This window comes from Benincasa hispida, chromosome 4 (genome assembly GCF_009727055.1).
Source record: "Benincasa hispida cultivar B227 chromosome 4, ASM972705v1, whole genome shotgun sequence".
Classification (NCBI taxonomy): Eukaryota; Viridiplantae; Streptophyta; class Magnoliopsida; order Cucurbitales; family Cucurbitaceae; genus Benincasa; species Benincasa hispida.
The window spans coordinates 37405395-37423514 of NC_052352.1; the positions used below are offsets into that span (position 1 = coordinate 37405395).

General features: G+C 31.8%; 1 protein-coding gene across 1 annotated transcript; it reads left to right on the forward strand.

Annotated features, from left to right (window-relative positions):
- Positions 1 to 13094: 13094 nt before the first annotated feature.
- Positions 13095 to 16673, forward strand: LOC120076313 (asparagine synthetase [glutamine-hydrolyzing] 1-like). Its single transcript, XM_039030077.1, has 13 exons — positions 13095 to 13174; positions 13826 to 13964; positions 14114 to 14209; positions 14335 to 14476; positions 14574 to 14764; positions 14861 to 15022; positions 15126 to 15206; positions 15295 to 15516; positions 15613 to 15747; positions 15857 to 15937; positions 16018 to 16104; positions 16239 to 16346; positions 16434 to 16673. Exons 1-13 carry the CDS (start codon positions 13095 to 13097, stop codon positions 16671 to 16673), a joined length of 1764 nt encoding a protein of 587 aa, XP_038886005.1.
- Positions 16674 to 18120: the final 1447 nt, after the last annotated feature.

Genomic DNA, 18120 nt, shown 5'->3' on the forward strand with positions numbered 1-18120 from the left:
TATAGAATGAATACATAAATTGAATGTACACACCAGTGAGAGAATGGGGGTCTAAAATTGTTTAACCCCACGGAATATGTGTCCACCTATTGTTACTGGTCGTTGCCATATGCAATCTTTTTTCAATTTTGTACGATGACTCTAAGTTCAATACCTATTTAGTCCTTTCCTGAGTGATTTTAGGGGTTAAAATAATTAAACAGGTATGTTTATGGGTAATTGAACATCGATGAAGAAAAGCAAACAACTATTGTGAGTCTTTAACCCTATGTCTAGGTACCAAAAACAAAATCCTAATTCTAGTTACTTCTCTTAGATGTCTTTATGAGAATGTGTGCATGACACAACCTTGTTAGTATTGAATCTTACACAAGGTATGCTAACCTAAATGATAAGTTAAGCTAACGATGAAACATAAACCTCAATAAAAGCAAACAATACTAAGTGTTGAGAAATGTTACTTGGAAATGCATTCATTCACGACAACAAATTTGACTTTTACTAACAGTCGAACAAATTTGTGGGTAGAATCAACGGACAGAAGAAAAAAATCACATAAAGATTAAGGGGGAAAAAACCGTTACAATGTCGAAAAATATTCAATATTGATTCTCATTTAATTATATGCATTATATATAAACTGGTTTGTTTATATGTTTTTACACTTTAACAATTTACTTCTTTTTAATCGAGAGCTCATTTCTTCACTTTAAATTTTCTATTCTCCAATGGTTGTTTCTGTTCACCATCGTCCTTGCATTACCACGGGTTTGCTCACCACATCATTGTGAGTCTGTTCATTATGTAGGGATGTTCATCATTTCTGCAATGACGTATCTTGATGGGGTAGAGATTCTTCGTTTAGGCAAGAAACGAGAGGATTGAGAAATAAGTCTCCACAAGCTAAACAAGGAAAGGCAATGTATTCCCTGTCCCATCCCCATCCCGACAACCTATTTTTTAATTTATTATTATTTAGATTTCAAGTCATTTGTTTTCATTATAAACTCACAAAGAATCTTAAGGCTTCCTCGCAAGATGCAAGAACGTACAGTCCTTTTAAAGTTATTATCGTCGAGAGTGGCAATGAGGGATGGTAGCAGGATGGGGTTAGCACAGCGGAGGAAGGAGAGATAAAATAAAGAAGAATTCTGAGAGCATTTTTCAGAGAGGTTACCATTTATTTCCTTATCATAACTCGAACCAATGCCTATTCCCAAAAGAGGAAGGATTCTACTCATGACATGATTCAAGGAATATATACCATTGTTGTTGTGCATAATATTATCCGAATTTTATGAACAAAAATTATATTTGTTTTTAATTTATGAAATTAAACATAAAAATCTTATTATGATTATAATAGATTAATAATTTAAAGAATATATAATATTCAATATATCAATAAAAAATTAATTAATTATGAGTAAATAATAATTTTAATTATAAATATTCTAATAATTTTATAATTAAAATTAACCAGTTAATGCATCACACTTAATTATAATTTAACACTTAATCATTTTTATTATTAATTAAACTCAACATTAGTAATTTTACTTTTAATTAAATAATATAAAAATATATATTTAAATAGATAATATATATTATTAAAAGGCGAAGAAAATGAAATAAAAATATGATATATTAATAAAGAATACTAAAAAAATATTTTGTAAATATGATATGTTAATAATAAACTGGAAATAAAAAATAATCAAATAAATAATTAACTTCTTATTAATAGTCAATGATGATTATATATTCAATATGAATGATCAAATTAAAATTAATCTCTATAAATTATTTAATTATTAAAAATAAAGTAATAATTATTATTATTGAAAGTAAAGTTTAATACTAATTTAAATTTAACTAATCCTAATTTACTAATTAAATATATTTAAGTTATTATTAGTTAATAAATTAAATTTTTATGTTAAAAAATAACTGGCATTCATTATAATTTTTATTATATAAAAATAAAGTAAATATTTTAATATATCATTATTGATTTATTAAAATAAATATTTATATCATTTTTTTTAAAATGAATATTAATTAATTAATTAATTAGTTAATTATATATATATATATATATGTAAAATGAAAGACAGATAGGGAAGGGAAAAGAGACGGGGAAATGAGAATGTTGAGAATAGGGTGAAAAATATGAAACAAATGTGTCAATTCCCATGAAAAAAACCTACCATCCAAAAGGTCTATTATAGTCCGAAGTCAACCACAAAAATATATATTAAATAATTTAAGCAATCTCATCAACAGTGACGACGCAACTTATGACCAACGGGCTTTTCCACATGCCAAAAATAAATTGTAAAGAATGAATCAAGAAATAAGACCTTAAAATATGAACATAAACAATAGAAAAAAGAAGAGCACATATGTATCCACTCAACAAGCTATTGAGGAAAACGTGAAGTGATCCAGCATGTTATAAAAATATAATGAGTCAGTAAAAAAACAAGATTGAACGTTTTTACTCATTACGAATAATATAGTGATACATTTAGTTGGTAGCACAGCTGCATCAGCACTAATGTTGGAGAATATTCCAAACTCCAAGCACCTTAAAAGAAGCACAAGAAGCCTGACAAACTCCAAATGACATTTATTTAAGCATTATTAGTATATAATTCCCCAAGGCCCACCGGACAAGGCAAAGGGGAGACATATATGCTCGTTCATGATGTCCCATAAAATGGCAGCATTGCTTGGAAAACTACTTGAATTCACGAATTATGGATAAAAATTCACTGTCAATGCCATTGATCATTAATCATCTTTATTAATTAATAAAAAGAGAAAATCATTGTTGAATTATAGTGCCTACTCTAAATTGGAAATTTAACATATATAGCATTATTCCATTATCTACAGAGTACCTTTTAATTTTCCCGGTGTTCTTTCTTTGAACTAGTTTTTAGCTTCAAAAATTGAACACAAGCTTGTTTCCGTTTCAAACAGAAGTTACAATTATGTGAACTATGTTAATGATTATATCACTATTCATGCTCTACTTTGATGCATTTATCCATTCTCAAAAATGAAATAGATAATACATGTGACCATAAAACCTTGGAAGATTGAATCGCAGCAACACAAGTATATTGATCCAACGGCCAGCTGAATCGACGGCGACTGAAACCTCCACCACCAGATGCTGGTATCATGCTGTCTAAGCCATGCGGGAGCTACCGCCGTTCATCGCAATGGAGAATCAACTAGAACAGGGAAGGAGTATAAAACAGAAGAAACGGCAGCTACAAGACTGACGCGGGTTAAGTAAAACCCTAGCGCGTGACCTAAGCAGAAAAAGGAAACCTTATAAATTTATAATCGTAGGTTAACGAATATAATGCTTAAGATCCGATCATCGCAAAGTTGTTCAAGCCGGGCCGAAGGTTAATTGGGCCCAGATTCGATTTCTGTCCAAACATCGAGCAAAAACAAAACTCTATATATATTGGAAATTAGACTATATAGTGCTGCAAAATTGAGAAGCATGCAACGGGAATAGGATATCTAAAAAATATAAAATAATATATAAATAAATAAAATATCAAAATATGAAATATTTTAAAAAAACCTAATTAAAAAAAATCCTTGCGAAAGAAAAAGAGTACATAATTCATATAATCTAATAATCAATACAAGAAAAAGGAGTTCTCTCGATGCTTAAATAGAGCGTCGGGAGTTAGGTCGTCGGAAGAGACGATCTTTCCCAACAAAGTAAAAGCCCGTCGGGAGTTCCCGGAAACTTCCGACGCCGTAAAGGTGCGTTGGGAGTCCCGAGAACTCCGACAGATCTCCGATGCTCGTCGGGCGGCGTCGGGAGAGGGGTCTGGTTAAAACCCAGACCCCTTCTTCTTCCCCACCTCCCTTTTCCCGCCCCCCCCCCCCCCCCCTCTTTTCTTCCTCTCCCTCTCTCAAATTTTTCCCATCCAATTTTTCTTCCATTTTTTCCATCAAATTTTTCTTCCATTTCTCCCTTTTCTTCCATCCTTTTACACTTTCCAGTTTTTCCACCAACTCCTTTCCCTCTCTCTCCCATTTTTCTCTCATTTTTCCCTCATTTTTAATCTTTTTTTCGTCCGTAGCTGCTGCTACCGCTCCTCCCTTCGGTCAGCAGCTGCAATCAACTGTCTTCCACTGCCGTCGTCTCCTCGCCGGTAATTTTCTTATTTTATTTTATTTTGAATATTTATTTGAATCATATGTGAAATGCCCATTAAAATGTGTTTCAATATTGTATTCGCTTTTGTTAATTCTCTGAAATTGTTGTACAAATCATGCCCATTAATATTATGCCCATTAAAATCTTCTCTGAATTTTTTTTTGTACAAAGCATGCCCATTAATATCTCGTCAATTTTGCAGAATATATTTGTTTTACAATTCTCTGAAATTGTTGAGAGTAATTTTATAACGAACATGTCATATGATGTTGGTTTTGGAGCCTAAGCATGTTGTTTTAACATTTCGAAGATGTTGAATAAATGAAAGGCCTATATTAATCTAAAAAATATAAAATAAATCTTTAAACCTCCAATTTGGTACTTAATACATTTAATATTTTAAAAAAGTTCAAAGAATCTACTAGACATAAAACTAAATTTTGTGTCTAATAAAAAATTGAACTTTAAATTTTGTGTCCAATAGGCTTGTAAATTTTAGAAGATGTTGAATAGATGAAAGGCCTATATTAGACACAAAATTGAAAGCTTAGAGACATACTAAATAAAATGTTTGAAAGTTGTTAAGACAATTTAAGCGGTCTAGGGACCTATATATTTATTTTGCCTTAAAAAATGAAAATTATGGAACTCAATGCTTAATAATACTTTGTACTTTGTCCTTTAATCCAGGTTATTGTTTTGGATTACAAGTTAGTCAGAAAATATTTATTTTTAAGGATGAATAAAGAATGGATTAAACTAAGGAATAAGTTATCAGTGGAGTATAGAGAAAGAGTATCACAGTTCTTAGATATGACAAGGTTTCATGTTAATGATTCCGGACGAATAAGATGTCCATGCAAGAATTGTATGAATTCAATTTGAGAAAAGATAGATATTGTGGAACGACATGTATTAACATATGAAATATCTCCCGCATATTGTGAATGGGTATATCATGGAGAGCCAGTATACTTATCTAAAAGTCATACAAGTCATTCAATATAGGATGTTGAAGTAGATAGTATAGAGAGTAATGCTGTCGAAGAAAATGAGATGTTGAATCTTATAAACGATTTACAAGTTCCAATTGAAAACAAAAATGCAAATGAAGGAAGGATTGAGAATGAAATGTCCTTTAATGGTCAAGAAAGAGATACGACGAACTTATTCGAGAATTTAATGACCGAAGCACGTAATGAATTATACCCTAGGTGTTCACAATTTTCGTCCTTGAACTTTTTAGTCAAGTTGATGCATATCAAAGTTCTGAACGGCTGGAGTAACAAATCATTTGACATGTTGCTGGAATTGTTAAAAGCAACGTTTCCAGCTGGCACCTCTATACCTACTTTCTTTTATGAAGCCAAGAGAAAATTGCATGATTTAGGCCTAGGTTATGAGTCTATTCATACGTGCAAATATGATTGTGTATTATATTGGAAAGAGTTTACAGATTTACAATAATGCCCTGTTTGTGGTGAGTCTTGGTACAAAGTTAATGATGGGAAGGGTAAAAAAATACCACATAAGGTATTGCATCATTTTCCATTGATACCGAGATTAAAACTATTGTTTGCATCAAAAGAAGGCGCTTCTGACATGAGATGGCATAAAGATAAGCGAGTTGAAATGGGGGATGTATTGCGACATCCAACTGATGCAGAGGGGTGGAAACATTTTGATCGTGAATTCCCTCATTTCGCTTTGATCCTCGAAATGTTCATTTGGGATTAGCTTCAGATGGCTTCAATCCGCTTGGAAATATGAGCACTTCTTATAGTATGTGGCCTGTGGTGATAATTCCTTATAATTTTCCCCCTTGGAAATGCATGAAGGAAACAAACTTCTTCATGTCTTTGCTCATACCTGGTCCAAAATCTCTTGGAAAGGAAATTGATGTTTACTTGCAACCATTGATTGAAGAGTTGAAAGAGTTGTGGACAATTGGTGTGCGAACTTACATAAAATGCATATTTTATTGATATAGTTGTACAGGATTAGAAGGACCAGGCTCCTACCTAAGAAGTTCAAATTACATTACATAATAAAATTTACCACATAACAAAATCCATCACATAAAAGATACATAAAAAGATACAATTATAAGAAAAATAAAATCATTACATAAAAAGTACAATTACATAAAATGAAACTACTACATAAAAAAATATAATTACATAAAAGATACAATTACATGAAAAATACAAGTACATAAAATATACAATTACATAAAAAATATAAGTACATAAAAAATACACCTAATGACCCAAAGACGAAGCACCTAATGTATGTTGTGGACAAGTACGTCTATTATGTCCTCTCTTGCAAATTGTACATCGAACTTTTTGGCTTGCCTCTCTCCAATCTATTTCATAATGAATGCGTGTACTTTTTGGCCGACCCTGTTCTTTTAGTAAGTCTGCATTTAGACGAACTTCTGTAAATGATAATTATGGCCAATAATATGGGTATTCTATTGGATGGAAGTGATCTTCATAACATCGCTTGAAATTGGACAATTTGTAGCATTCATCAATAAGAGGTATATATGTCAAACACATGTAATTATAAACTGCAATTACATGAAAGCATGGATCTTGAATGACTGCCACTTATTATAAGAACAAGTTCCTTCTTTCAAGCTCAAAACTTATGTGTGTTGTCTTTTATAGGGAGAAATCATACTTATGCCAGTTTGTACTTCAAAAGTTTGAGTTTCCCTGTCAATAAATGTCACTGTGTGTGCAGATGCTCGTTTTTCCCACCTCTTAAGTTTTCTCAGGGCATATTCTCGATCGAGTCTTCACTGATCACTTGTCTTCGACGTTCAAAATACATTATTGTGTGATAAAATGTTAGCCTAACCAAAGAAGTAATTGGTAACATTCTAGCACCTTTGAAAACATTATTCATGCATTCAGTTGCATTACTTGTCATCCACCCATAGTGGTACCCACCATCATCATGTGATTGGGTCCATTTTTCCAAGTCAATATCTGAAAAATATTCAGGGCATTCAGGGTTCAATTATTTCAATTCTTTTATGCACCGAATGAACTTGTGCCTTTAGTGTTGATTTCCTAACTTAAACACCAAATTTTTTTAGTTGTTTTGATTTATATTTCGTATTGAAATTACTGGCAACATGGTGATGACAATATCGATGGTACACTCTAGGTTCATTCCAACCAATTTTCTCATTATTAATTGTAGCAAGAATGCTCTTATATCTATAAGAAATCAAGCAAATATCATCTCTTTGGGTAACATATTCACGCAATGCCCACAAAAATCATGACCAACTAGACGGATTTTCACCTTCAACAATAGCAAAAGCGCGAAATATATGCCCGTTTACATCAATAGATAAGGCGGTCAATAATTTCCTCTTATACTTTCCGTAGAGATGAGTTCTATCGATCTGAATTGTTGGTGTACAATGTCTGAACCCTTCTTTGATCGAAGGACCAAAAAACTCGATCAAAACTAGTCGTAACACATTAGACAGAAGGAAATATCAATCTGATCATGTTCCTAGATTGTAATGAACAAGAGCACTCAACCAATACGAAGCTCTGAATATGATTTCTCCCAATCACCAAACACAACAATCAACGATTTTCTCTTAGCTTGCACACCTGTCTATAATCAACAGTATAGCCATATTGTTTTTTAATTGATTCTTGGAGTAGGGCCACTGGTATCTCAGGATCAGCTCTAATCAAATTTTGGATTTCGATACTCATAAAATTTGAATCAAGCTGTGAATGATCCTATGTTAATTCTGAAAACAAAAATGAGTGTTCCCCTTGAAGTTTGGTGATTTTGAACATCCCACGAGTTTTACGTCAACATGCCCTTAACCTCCAATCACAACCATCCTTCCACTGTTTACATTTGACATACTAAATATCTTGATTTGATTCTACTACAATAATCTCATAGTATTTTGTCACACAATATTTTTTTTACAGCAAGCTGTAAATCTTCTTTAGTATTAAATAATATTCTTTTCTGTATTAAACTACAATTATCTACACATATACTTCTTTCCTCCAAAGTTGACTCTTGTTCACATGTTGAATTCATAATTTTCCAATCTATTTGGGTGAACATATCCGACGGTACCAACTCAAGATCATGTTCTCCACTACTATCTTTCCAAATAATTCATCAAAAACAATATCATTGTCTCCATCATTTCCAGGTTCAAGAATAACTAAATCTTCAGGACGCATCGACACATTTATTATGATTTTTTCAGCTGTTATAGTTGACAAAAAAATATGTTAATATGTCAACTCAACAAAATCCAATTTCTAAGTTCCACATATCAGATCTAAATAGTATATATTTAAATCAACCCAAATCTAACATCCATAAACTATACATTTAGATAAACCCAAATAAAAACAAAATAGTATATCCATGAATCATACATTTGATTCAGCTCAAATGCAAACAAAATAATATATATGAAGCAATCTTCATTTTTATAAACATATACATATATTTTCTTAAATTAACCCAACAAATAAGCCAACCTAATCATCCAAAAAAATAGCTCAACAAAATCAGCCCAACAAACTCTAATTTCTAAATTCAACATATATCCAAAAATAAATCATGGATCCATAAACTACACATTTAGTTCAACTCGAATGCAAACAAAATGATATATATGTGAAGATTATATATTTAAATCATAGATCCATAAACTATACATTTTCGAACTTGACCCAGTACACGACTTAGGGTAATCATGTACCTCAGTCAATGTTGCATGACTGCCACATTGGCAGTCTGCATGCCAGATCACAAGTACTCATGTACCAGGTACACGATTTAGGCGTAATCATGTACCGGGTACACGATTAAAAAAACCTATTTTTGTCAATCTTTTCAACCCTATCCTATTTTTGTTAATATATATTAAAATAACATTATTTAAAAAAAAATTCTGGTAGATGAGATGATGATTCTCATTTTCATGATTTTTAATTTATTAATACTTTTTATCCCTGCAAATTTATACTTTTTACCATTCATGAATTTCATACAAGGTAAGTCTTTTTCCTCTACACACAATTTCTCGTTTGACCATGTATGGGGATATCGATTACTTCAGACTTCCCTAGAAAGATTTGTGTTATAGTTGACACTATTTCATCTAGTCTCCTAATTTTTGTAAATACAGTATATAAAGTGTTAATAACCATGAAACAGGTGTCTTGTCTAGACTTTGATTGTAATTAAAGTATAATTCAGTAATGCACGTCACACAACTTTCATCTTCAAATATGTCTATGATGTAAAGTTCCTTATAAAAACTACAATCATTTGCAAACAGCCAATTAAAATGGTGGTGTAATTAATGTGTAAATCATTATTTATTAGATCTTTTCCATATAATCAATTTTACCTTCTTTTGGTGTGTTGGCCACTTTTTGCAGGCGATTCTTATTCTATGCTTACAGAAAGCCTAGGTAATAGGTATACTGTACCTTGTGTTTCCATATATGAATTTTAGAAAGTTTTCGACCCATACTTTCAAAATTAGAATTTGTGATTTTTTTTCCTATTTCACAAATTTGTCTGTGGATACAAATTCATTTTGCATACCAACAAAATCTTATTTTTTTTCCAAATAAATCAGTAATCTGTTTCTTATGAGGATATTTTGGTCATCTGTTAATTATTAATTTATTATCTCTAAAATTATTTTGCTATTTTTTTCAATTATGAAAATATTTTGTTATTTTTCAAAATAAAACGTTAAAATTTGTCATTCCTTTAGAAACACTTATTTAGGCTGATTATAGAAAATACCATGAACTTTGTGCTTATTTCACGAATACCATTCAACTTTTACCCTCAAACTTTTAAAAAAATTCAAAAAAACATTTTGTTGTTAGGCGTGAATGGAAAGCATTGGTACTTTATTTCAAAAATAAACAAGAACTTTAATGTTCCAATAATACCTTTAGACCTTCAAATAAAAGGTTAAAAAAATACTTACCATTAGTAATATAGACATAAATTGTTAGTCCCTCATTTTAATAATATCTCTGAACTTTCAAAAGTTGCATTAGTCTCCTTAACATCTAAAAAAGACTAATTTCCTTGTAGTTAGTCTAGTTAATTTGTTTTCATATAATTACTCTCATTTTTCTCCTATTTGTCCAATTCTCATACCATTTTTATTAGCATCAAATAGAAAAAAACTTTATATTAAAGCATAAAATTTCACAAAATTCCACAAACTCTCCAGAAATTAGAGCCTCTCTCAAAACTCAACAAATAGTGAATCGCCAAATACAAAAACACTTGACGAAAGAATATCATCTTCGTTTATGGGAAACATTCTTAAATAATGACAATAAATAGACTAATTTGAACTGGAAATGCACATATTCTATTTCTTTTCCTTCTTACTGGATATCGTCAAAACTATGACTCAAGTTCTCAATGTGGCTCTCCTTTTGTATATTAGACTCAAACAATGTATTAACATACACTCAATTACTAAGGGGGTATTTAGGGCAAGGATTATGCTAAGACTATAATAACCACCTCTTGGCTACAGTACATACTATTTTGTAATCTTCAATTAGCTATGGTCAACACTATTTCAAAACCCCAATTTGCTATAGTATTTACTATTTGCTACAGTTTTTACTATTTTACATTCATAATTTTTTTATTATTTGCTATAGTGTTTACTATTTACTCCTCAAACTAAAATAGTTTACACCTCAAACACATATTATAATAACGCAAACTAAAATAATCTAAACCTTAAACACAAACTATTGTAATATAACTATAATAACCTAGGACTATCATAATAACTCCTTGCCCCAAACACTCCCTAAAATACAATTTTATTAAATATTTAATTGATGATAGGCCCTTTGGTGATTTCACCATTCTCCTTCTTGGTAGTTTATGTATATACCTCAATTGAAGGAGTAGTTTTAGAGACCGGAGAATAGAAGAAGTGAACAGAAAGAGAGATGAAATAAAGAGGGAGGTGAATGGGGGTATATAAATTGTTATTGGTTGTTTTGAATCGAAGGGCACAACAAACTTTTTGTGAGGAAACAACAAGGTTTGGGCCAAAAAGATGACGTTCAAGCAAACACTCTCAAGACATACAGGGAGCTTGAGTATTATTCTCTTGTGTTCATGTTTAGAGCTTCAAGTAGTGTTTGAGTGTAAATTCTTTCTACGTTAATTGCTAATGTGCCAATAGATGACATATATGAAGGTTGAGAATATCAGATGGGACGTATAATAGAGTAACGTCCTAGGAGAAAACTTAATTGTATTAGAAGGTTAAAAGATGACCATTCATGATATGCATAAGTTATTTCCATGATAAACTTTCTAATATGATTTTTTGATAGCTTATTCTTATTCGTGCACGCTATGGTATATTTTCTGCTCACATTTGGTGATTTGTATAGATGTTTTCCTTCTTAAGTATAAATTATTGTTTTTGTTAAGCCAAAGATTTTTGCTCGCAACTAAAGCATTAATAGTTGAAACATTGCATAAACTAAATCCAATATATTTATAATGCTCCTTTCATATATGTATGATACACACAAGCGCATGCATTGAATAATAATATAATTTAAAATGTCCTTATCTAAGTATTGTCTCTAGAGAATCAATTTTCAATTATTTTAACTATTAAGGAATTGTTTTAATTTTATCTAGAAGACTAATGTATGTTTTAGTTTTATCTAGGAGACTAACTTATGATAAAAACTAAACTAAACTAAACCTAAAAAAGCAAATAAATGGTGTCCTGAGCAACAAGAGTCTGATATTGTGAGTAACTATGGACTTACGTAGAAAAAAAAAAACCAGCTTCACGAAATGGTGCGAAACTAGACAAAAATACGTCCTAAGGTATGACTTTATGAAAATTTTAACTGAACTAATTGTTTAACTCTTAGATTGATTCGATGCCAACTATAGACTTGGAAGTCTTATATCCAAGTATCCTCTTTTGAACTCAACCCTCTAATACCTAACCATCAACTCTTTGTCATGCAATCAATTGGGTAGATGTAGCATTAAGTCCTTTCATTATTGATCTCTATTATTTTTCGAAAAATATTTAGGTACATCTGAGGTATCACCTATTTTTGTGTATCCTATCAAATTGTCCAATCATAACATGTCATGTGGCAAATTTTGCTTTTTTTTAAAAAAAAATATTTTAATATTTTTTAGATGTAAGTGGTGAAAATGAATGTATAAAGATAGGTGATGTCTGAAATACACCTAAGTAATACCCTCAAACGGGACATCAAGTAAAAGTCATTCAAACATTAACCAATTGTTCAAAAGCTTTAAAAATAAACATGTGATTATAAACAAAACGACCATTCTAACCCCAACGGTGTCGACTCAGCATTTCCAACCTTTTTCTAAACGGATAAACCCAAGACGCGAAAATTGGAGTTGTGAGGGTAAATAAAACGACCTCCCAAAGACAAACTAAAAACCAAGACATGTGGTTCTAGAACAAAGTACCTTGCTTGTGGTCCCAGAGCTACGTAGGATACGGACTGGATAAATTGATAATATCCAGTATATGCATGGGAGGAATACAACAATATTTAAATAACCTAAAAGACACGTGTCAAGCAGGTATAGAGAGAGAAAGAAATCCACATAAAGCACTAAAGATAGCCAAGATTAACAGAATATTAAATGAAACTTATTTGACTTCTTAACACATAATAAATTGGCCTTGTCTTTGCAACGATTCTACGTCTTAATCTCGGCAATTTGTTTTTCGTTTTCCTTTTCTTAAACTTATTTTCCTCTCCCATTCTTCTCTTTCAAAATTTCTCTGTTTTTTTCTTTATCCAATATGTGTGGAATTCTCGCCGTACTTGGTTGCTCTGATGATTCTCAGGCCAAACGTGTTCGTGTTCTTGAACTCTCTCGTCGGCAAGTATTCTTAATCTTCTCCTTTCAATTCCTTCTTTATACATTCTTTTCCCATTCCATTTCTTAATATATATAATCTCATATATGTCTGATTTGAGTTGGAGAATGGAACTTTTTTAACTTCGTAAGAATGTAGAATATATGTAAAAAAACTAAGCATGAAATATAACCGATTTATTGAAGATCCATTTCTTTTCTGATATTGGGGTTCTTTTCGATACATTCGTGTTGTACTTGTATGTATTTTTTTTTTATGTATGTCGATTGGATTTAAGTTGTTCATGTTTGTCATATTAATAAATAGGGAGAAGCTTCAAGATGAAGTTTAAGCAATTTTTTTAATCTAATGACTGTTAAATAGGTTAGCAGTAAGAGATTCTGATGATATTTCGTTGTAGTCAGAAGTACAATTTTGGCATTTTCATGAAGTGATTTCTGAAAAACAAAATCACTGCCTCTGATTTGCGATCTTTCAACTTTTCTTATTTTTACCTTTTTAACTTTTGGTTGAGAATCAGATAGAATAATCTCCAAAATGACGTCGTTGGACAATTTGAAGATAGAAAAAGGGAAAATAAAATGAAAGTTGGTTAATAGAAGAAATTGCAATAGAATTGATATTAACTACTTGTTGTCGTTGGTTTTCGACAGACTGAAACATCGTGGTCCAGACTGGAGTGGGCTTTACCAGCACGCCGATTTCTATTTATCCCATCAACGTTTAGCCATTATCGATCCTGCATCTGGTGATCAACCTCTCTACAATGAAGATGAGTCCATTGTTGTCACGGTACACTTCTAGACCTTCTTTGTTGCCCAAGTTTAATTTATTGTTATAATGGGTGTGTTTTATTTCTTCAAATGAGAGGGAAGAAGCAGACATATGAATACAAACTCTATCTTATTGTGCTAATATGCAAAGTGTTTGTCTGAAAATAGGTCAATGGAGAAATATACAACCACGAAGAGCTGAGGAAGAAATTGAGGAACCACAAAATTCGAACCGACAGTGATTGTGATGTTATCTCACATTTGGTATTAATAGATATGGTTATGGAAATAATTAATAATTTTCCCTCCAATAATATGATGTTATCTCACATTTGGTGTGGTCTAAGAGAGATATGAGATTATGATATTTATCGTTGGTGTTTGTGTAGTATGAAGAGTATGGGGAGAATTTTGTGGACATGCTTGATGGAATGTTCTCTTTCGTGCTATTGGACACGCGTGACAATAGTTTCATTGCTGCTCGTGATGCAATTGGGATTACTTCCCTTTACATTGGTTGGGGACTTGATGGTAATTGGAATAATTTTGAATCCCATTTTTTCCTCCACATGTTTTAATCTCAAGCACCAAAGACATTCTCTAAATACTCTTATTTTGATTATGTTAGGTTCAGTTTGGATATCTTCGGAACTCAAAGCTCTGAATGATGATTGTGAACATTTTGAGACGTTTCCACCTGGTCACTTGTACTCTAGCAAGGAAGCTGGATTCAAAAGATGGTATAACCCAACCTGGTTCTCTGAGGATATTCCATCGACCCCATATGATCCACTTGTTTTAAGATGTGCATTGGAGAATGTATGAATTAGTGTGATGGATTTGATGACACTTTATCAAGTTCAACATTTTTTAAAATTCTATTAGAATAACGAACTTACATGCTAACTTATGCAGGCTGTGATCAAGAGGTTGATGACTGATGTCCCTTTTGGAGTTCTACTTTCTGGCGGCCTTGATTCATCATTGATTGCCTCTATCACAGCTCGTCACTTAGCTGGCACAAGAGCTGCCAAGCATTGGGGTACACAACTTCATTCCTTCTGTGTTGGTCTTGAGGTTGGTTTTCATTTTCTTATTCTTGATATTCCTACAATGATTGGTTGTATACACACTGGTAACTATTTCTCATTGGGAATAAGATTCGTCCTATTACATTCAGGGTTCACCAGATTTGAAGGCTGCTAGAGAAGTTGCAGACTTTTTGGGAACTGTCCACCACGAGTTCCATTTCACAGTTCAAGTACGATTTATCTAGAACTTTACACACAAATATACATCTTCTACTTTCCTTGACCTAACTTTACCATCTTTAACTTCTTTGATAATAGGATGGGATTGATGCCATTGAAGATGTTATCTATCATGTAGAAACATATGATGTAACTACAATCAGGGCAAGCACACCCATGTTTCTTATGGCACGAAAGATTAAGTCACTAGGAGTAAAGATGGTGATCTCTGGTGAAGGCGCTGATGAGATTTTTGGTGGATACTTGTACTTCCACAAGGCTCCTAATAAGGAAGAGTTTCATCGTGAAAGTTGCCGCAAGGTATATAATTTTTTGAAGAGCATTGCTCGATTTTTGTAAGGTTAGGGATGAGGAAAATTACACTCATATCTGAAACCTCTGTTTTTTCCTTTGCAGATAAAGGCACTTCACATGTATGATTGCTTAAGAGCAAACAAGGCAACTTCAGCGTGGGGCTTGGAAGTTCGAGTTCCATTTTTAGATAAGGAATTTATTAATGTTGCAATGGCCATTGATCCAGAATGGAAAATGGTAGAGAAATAAACTTCACACTAGCCATAAGGATTAGCATTTTCTCCTAAATTTTCTTAGCTCGAAATACCCATTTTCATTTCTCATCTAATCTTTTGATCTATTTTAGATTAAGCATGATCAAGGTCGAATTGAAAAATGGGTTCTCAGAAGAGCTTTCAATGATGAGCAGCAACCTTATCTCCCTAAGGTCTTTGAAAGAAAAACCTCTCCAGTTGTATACGAATACTATAACTTTGATAAGATTGTAACTCTTTGTCCTGTATGCAGCATGTTTTGTACAGGCAGAAGGAACAATTCAGTGATGGTGTTGGATATAGTTGGATCGATGGCCTTAAAGCCCATGCTGCTCAACATGTAATTCGATAACCTTTTCGTTTCTATTGCCTTCGACCCATTCAATGTTTTTGTTGAAGAACATAGTTTAGAAATCTAATCTTTTGAAAGTAATGTTCATATGCTTGATGAAGATAACTCGATAATGCTTTCAGGTGACTGACAAAATGATGGTAAATGCTGAACACATCTTCCCTCAAAATACTCCAACATCAAAGGAAGCCTACTACTACAGAACCATATTTGAGAGGTTCTTCCCACAGGTAATTTACTTCTCTCAACAACAATGTTGACATGTGTCTCATGAACTTGATTATTGACATTTTTTTGCACTCTGTATGGTTGGGTAGAACTCTGCTCGTCAGACTGTCCCAGGAGGGCCAAGTATCGCTTGTAGCACAGCGAAAGCTGTCGAATGGGATGCTACCTGGTCTAAAAATCTTGACCCTTCAGGTAGAGCTGCACTTGGAGTTCATGCCTCAGCATATGGAGATGAGGTAAATCATATAAATGACGTCGTCCCGCCCAAGATAATCGATCCCATTTCGAGAATGAATGTCAGCACACCAGAAGTAGAAATCCTTAGCTAGTATAGATAGTAGTAGGTTATTCAACCTCCAAATTGTATGTGCCTTAAAATGTACAAACAATATAAGAGCGAAGTAAAGTGTCAAGTTCCTTTAGGAATTGTATTATTATGTGACCTTCCGAAGTCATTTTCTATGACCATATTTCTGTTAGATTCTTGGGATTTTGTAATCTTCTGCTTTTTAAGCATGTATGATGTATATTTTAATTATATGAGACGTGATTGTGGAAATCACATGAAATCCACTTTTATAGAGAATCAAAATTTATATTTTATCTATCTTCATTTGCTTTGAAATAGGGGGAGAAGAAAATACCAATAAGAAAGAAAGGTATAGACTCCTTAGCTCCTTGCGCTCCATTCAAATCAAACTAACTCTCAAATCCATAATACACGAGCACCAATTCAAGCATGACAGTTTGAATTTACTACATCCAACAGCTACATAACCAATCTACATATCCGTATTTGATTTACGCACCCCAACCACAATTTTCAAGTTTGTTTCAATATTATCAAATATCTTGTGACCATGGAGCTATTATTATACGAGTAAAAAATCAAATTTAATTGACGTATAAACATAATCAGACAGTTGTCATAAATATTTTGTTTAGTAAAATAAATATTGGGTGCGAATGTTAGAATGTCTGAATTCAAGAGAGAGGGTACAAATCAAATAACGTTGAATTATATACTCATGTTGTCAACTACTGTATATGCATTATAGAAATGACGTAATGTTTGTAAGCGACATGATTTTGGTTTCAATTGTCATCATTATAGAGATTATAATAGATACGTTTAAAAACGTACTTTGTTTAATACAATAAAGTAGACATTTTATGACACATGAGTAATAGAAAATTCATCTGTTTTGTGCGGAAAAAACTAAAATTTTTCGGATTTCGAAATTAATGACAGTTTTTTTATGTCACAAATTTATGACTATAAATAAAAATCATTAAAGGTAGGAAATCACAATTTTGGAAGAAAAAGATGAGAAATCTTTTAATTTGTGATGATAATTTTGTATCCCCAATTTTTTATTAGAATTAATAGTCATTAAAAATTGACATTTTTTTAGAATCATTAAATTAAAAATAAACAAATGTTTTACGCGGAAAAAATAGAGAAATTTTGGATTTTTTTTTCTTTTAGGACTGTTTTAGCTGTCATAATTCTATGACATGTATTAATTGTCATTAGAGAGGAATTAAAAGAAAAACTAATTATGGTGTTCGATAAATTAGTTCTAAATAATAAAAATATTAAAGGACTTTGTAAATTTTAATTTAAATTAAAGAAAACTAGTTACAATATTCGGTAAATTAATTTTAAATATTTTTTAATTTAAAATAATTTTATTTTAGAAAAATATTAATAGTGCTTAGTAAACTTTAATTTTAATTAAAAAAATAGTTACGAAATTCATTAAATTAATACTA

What these genes read in the sequence shown, in the direction of transcription:
- LOC120076313 (XM_039030077.1), top strand. Translation starts at nt 13,095, where the DNA reads ATGTGTGGAATTCTCGCCGTACTTGGTTGCTCTGATGATTCTCAGGCC. An exon ending in GTTCTTGAACTCTCTCGTCG is followed by an intron (nt 13,175 to 13,825) that starts GCAAGTATTCTT and finishes GGTTTTCGACAG; the next exon opens with ACTGAAACATCGTGGTCCAG. An exon ending in AAGCCCATGCTGCTCAACAT is followed by an intron (nt 16,105 to 16,238) that starts GTAATTCGATAA and finishes TAATGCTTTCAG; the next exon opens with GTGACTGACAAAATGATGGT.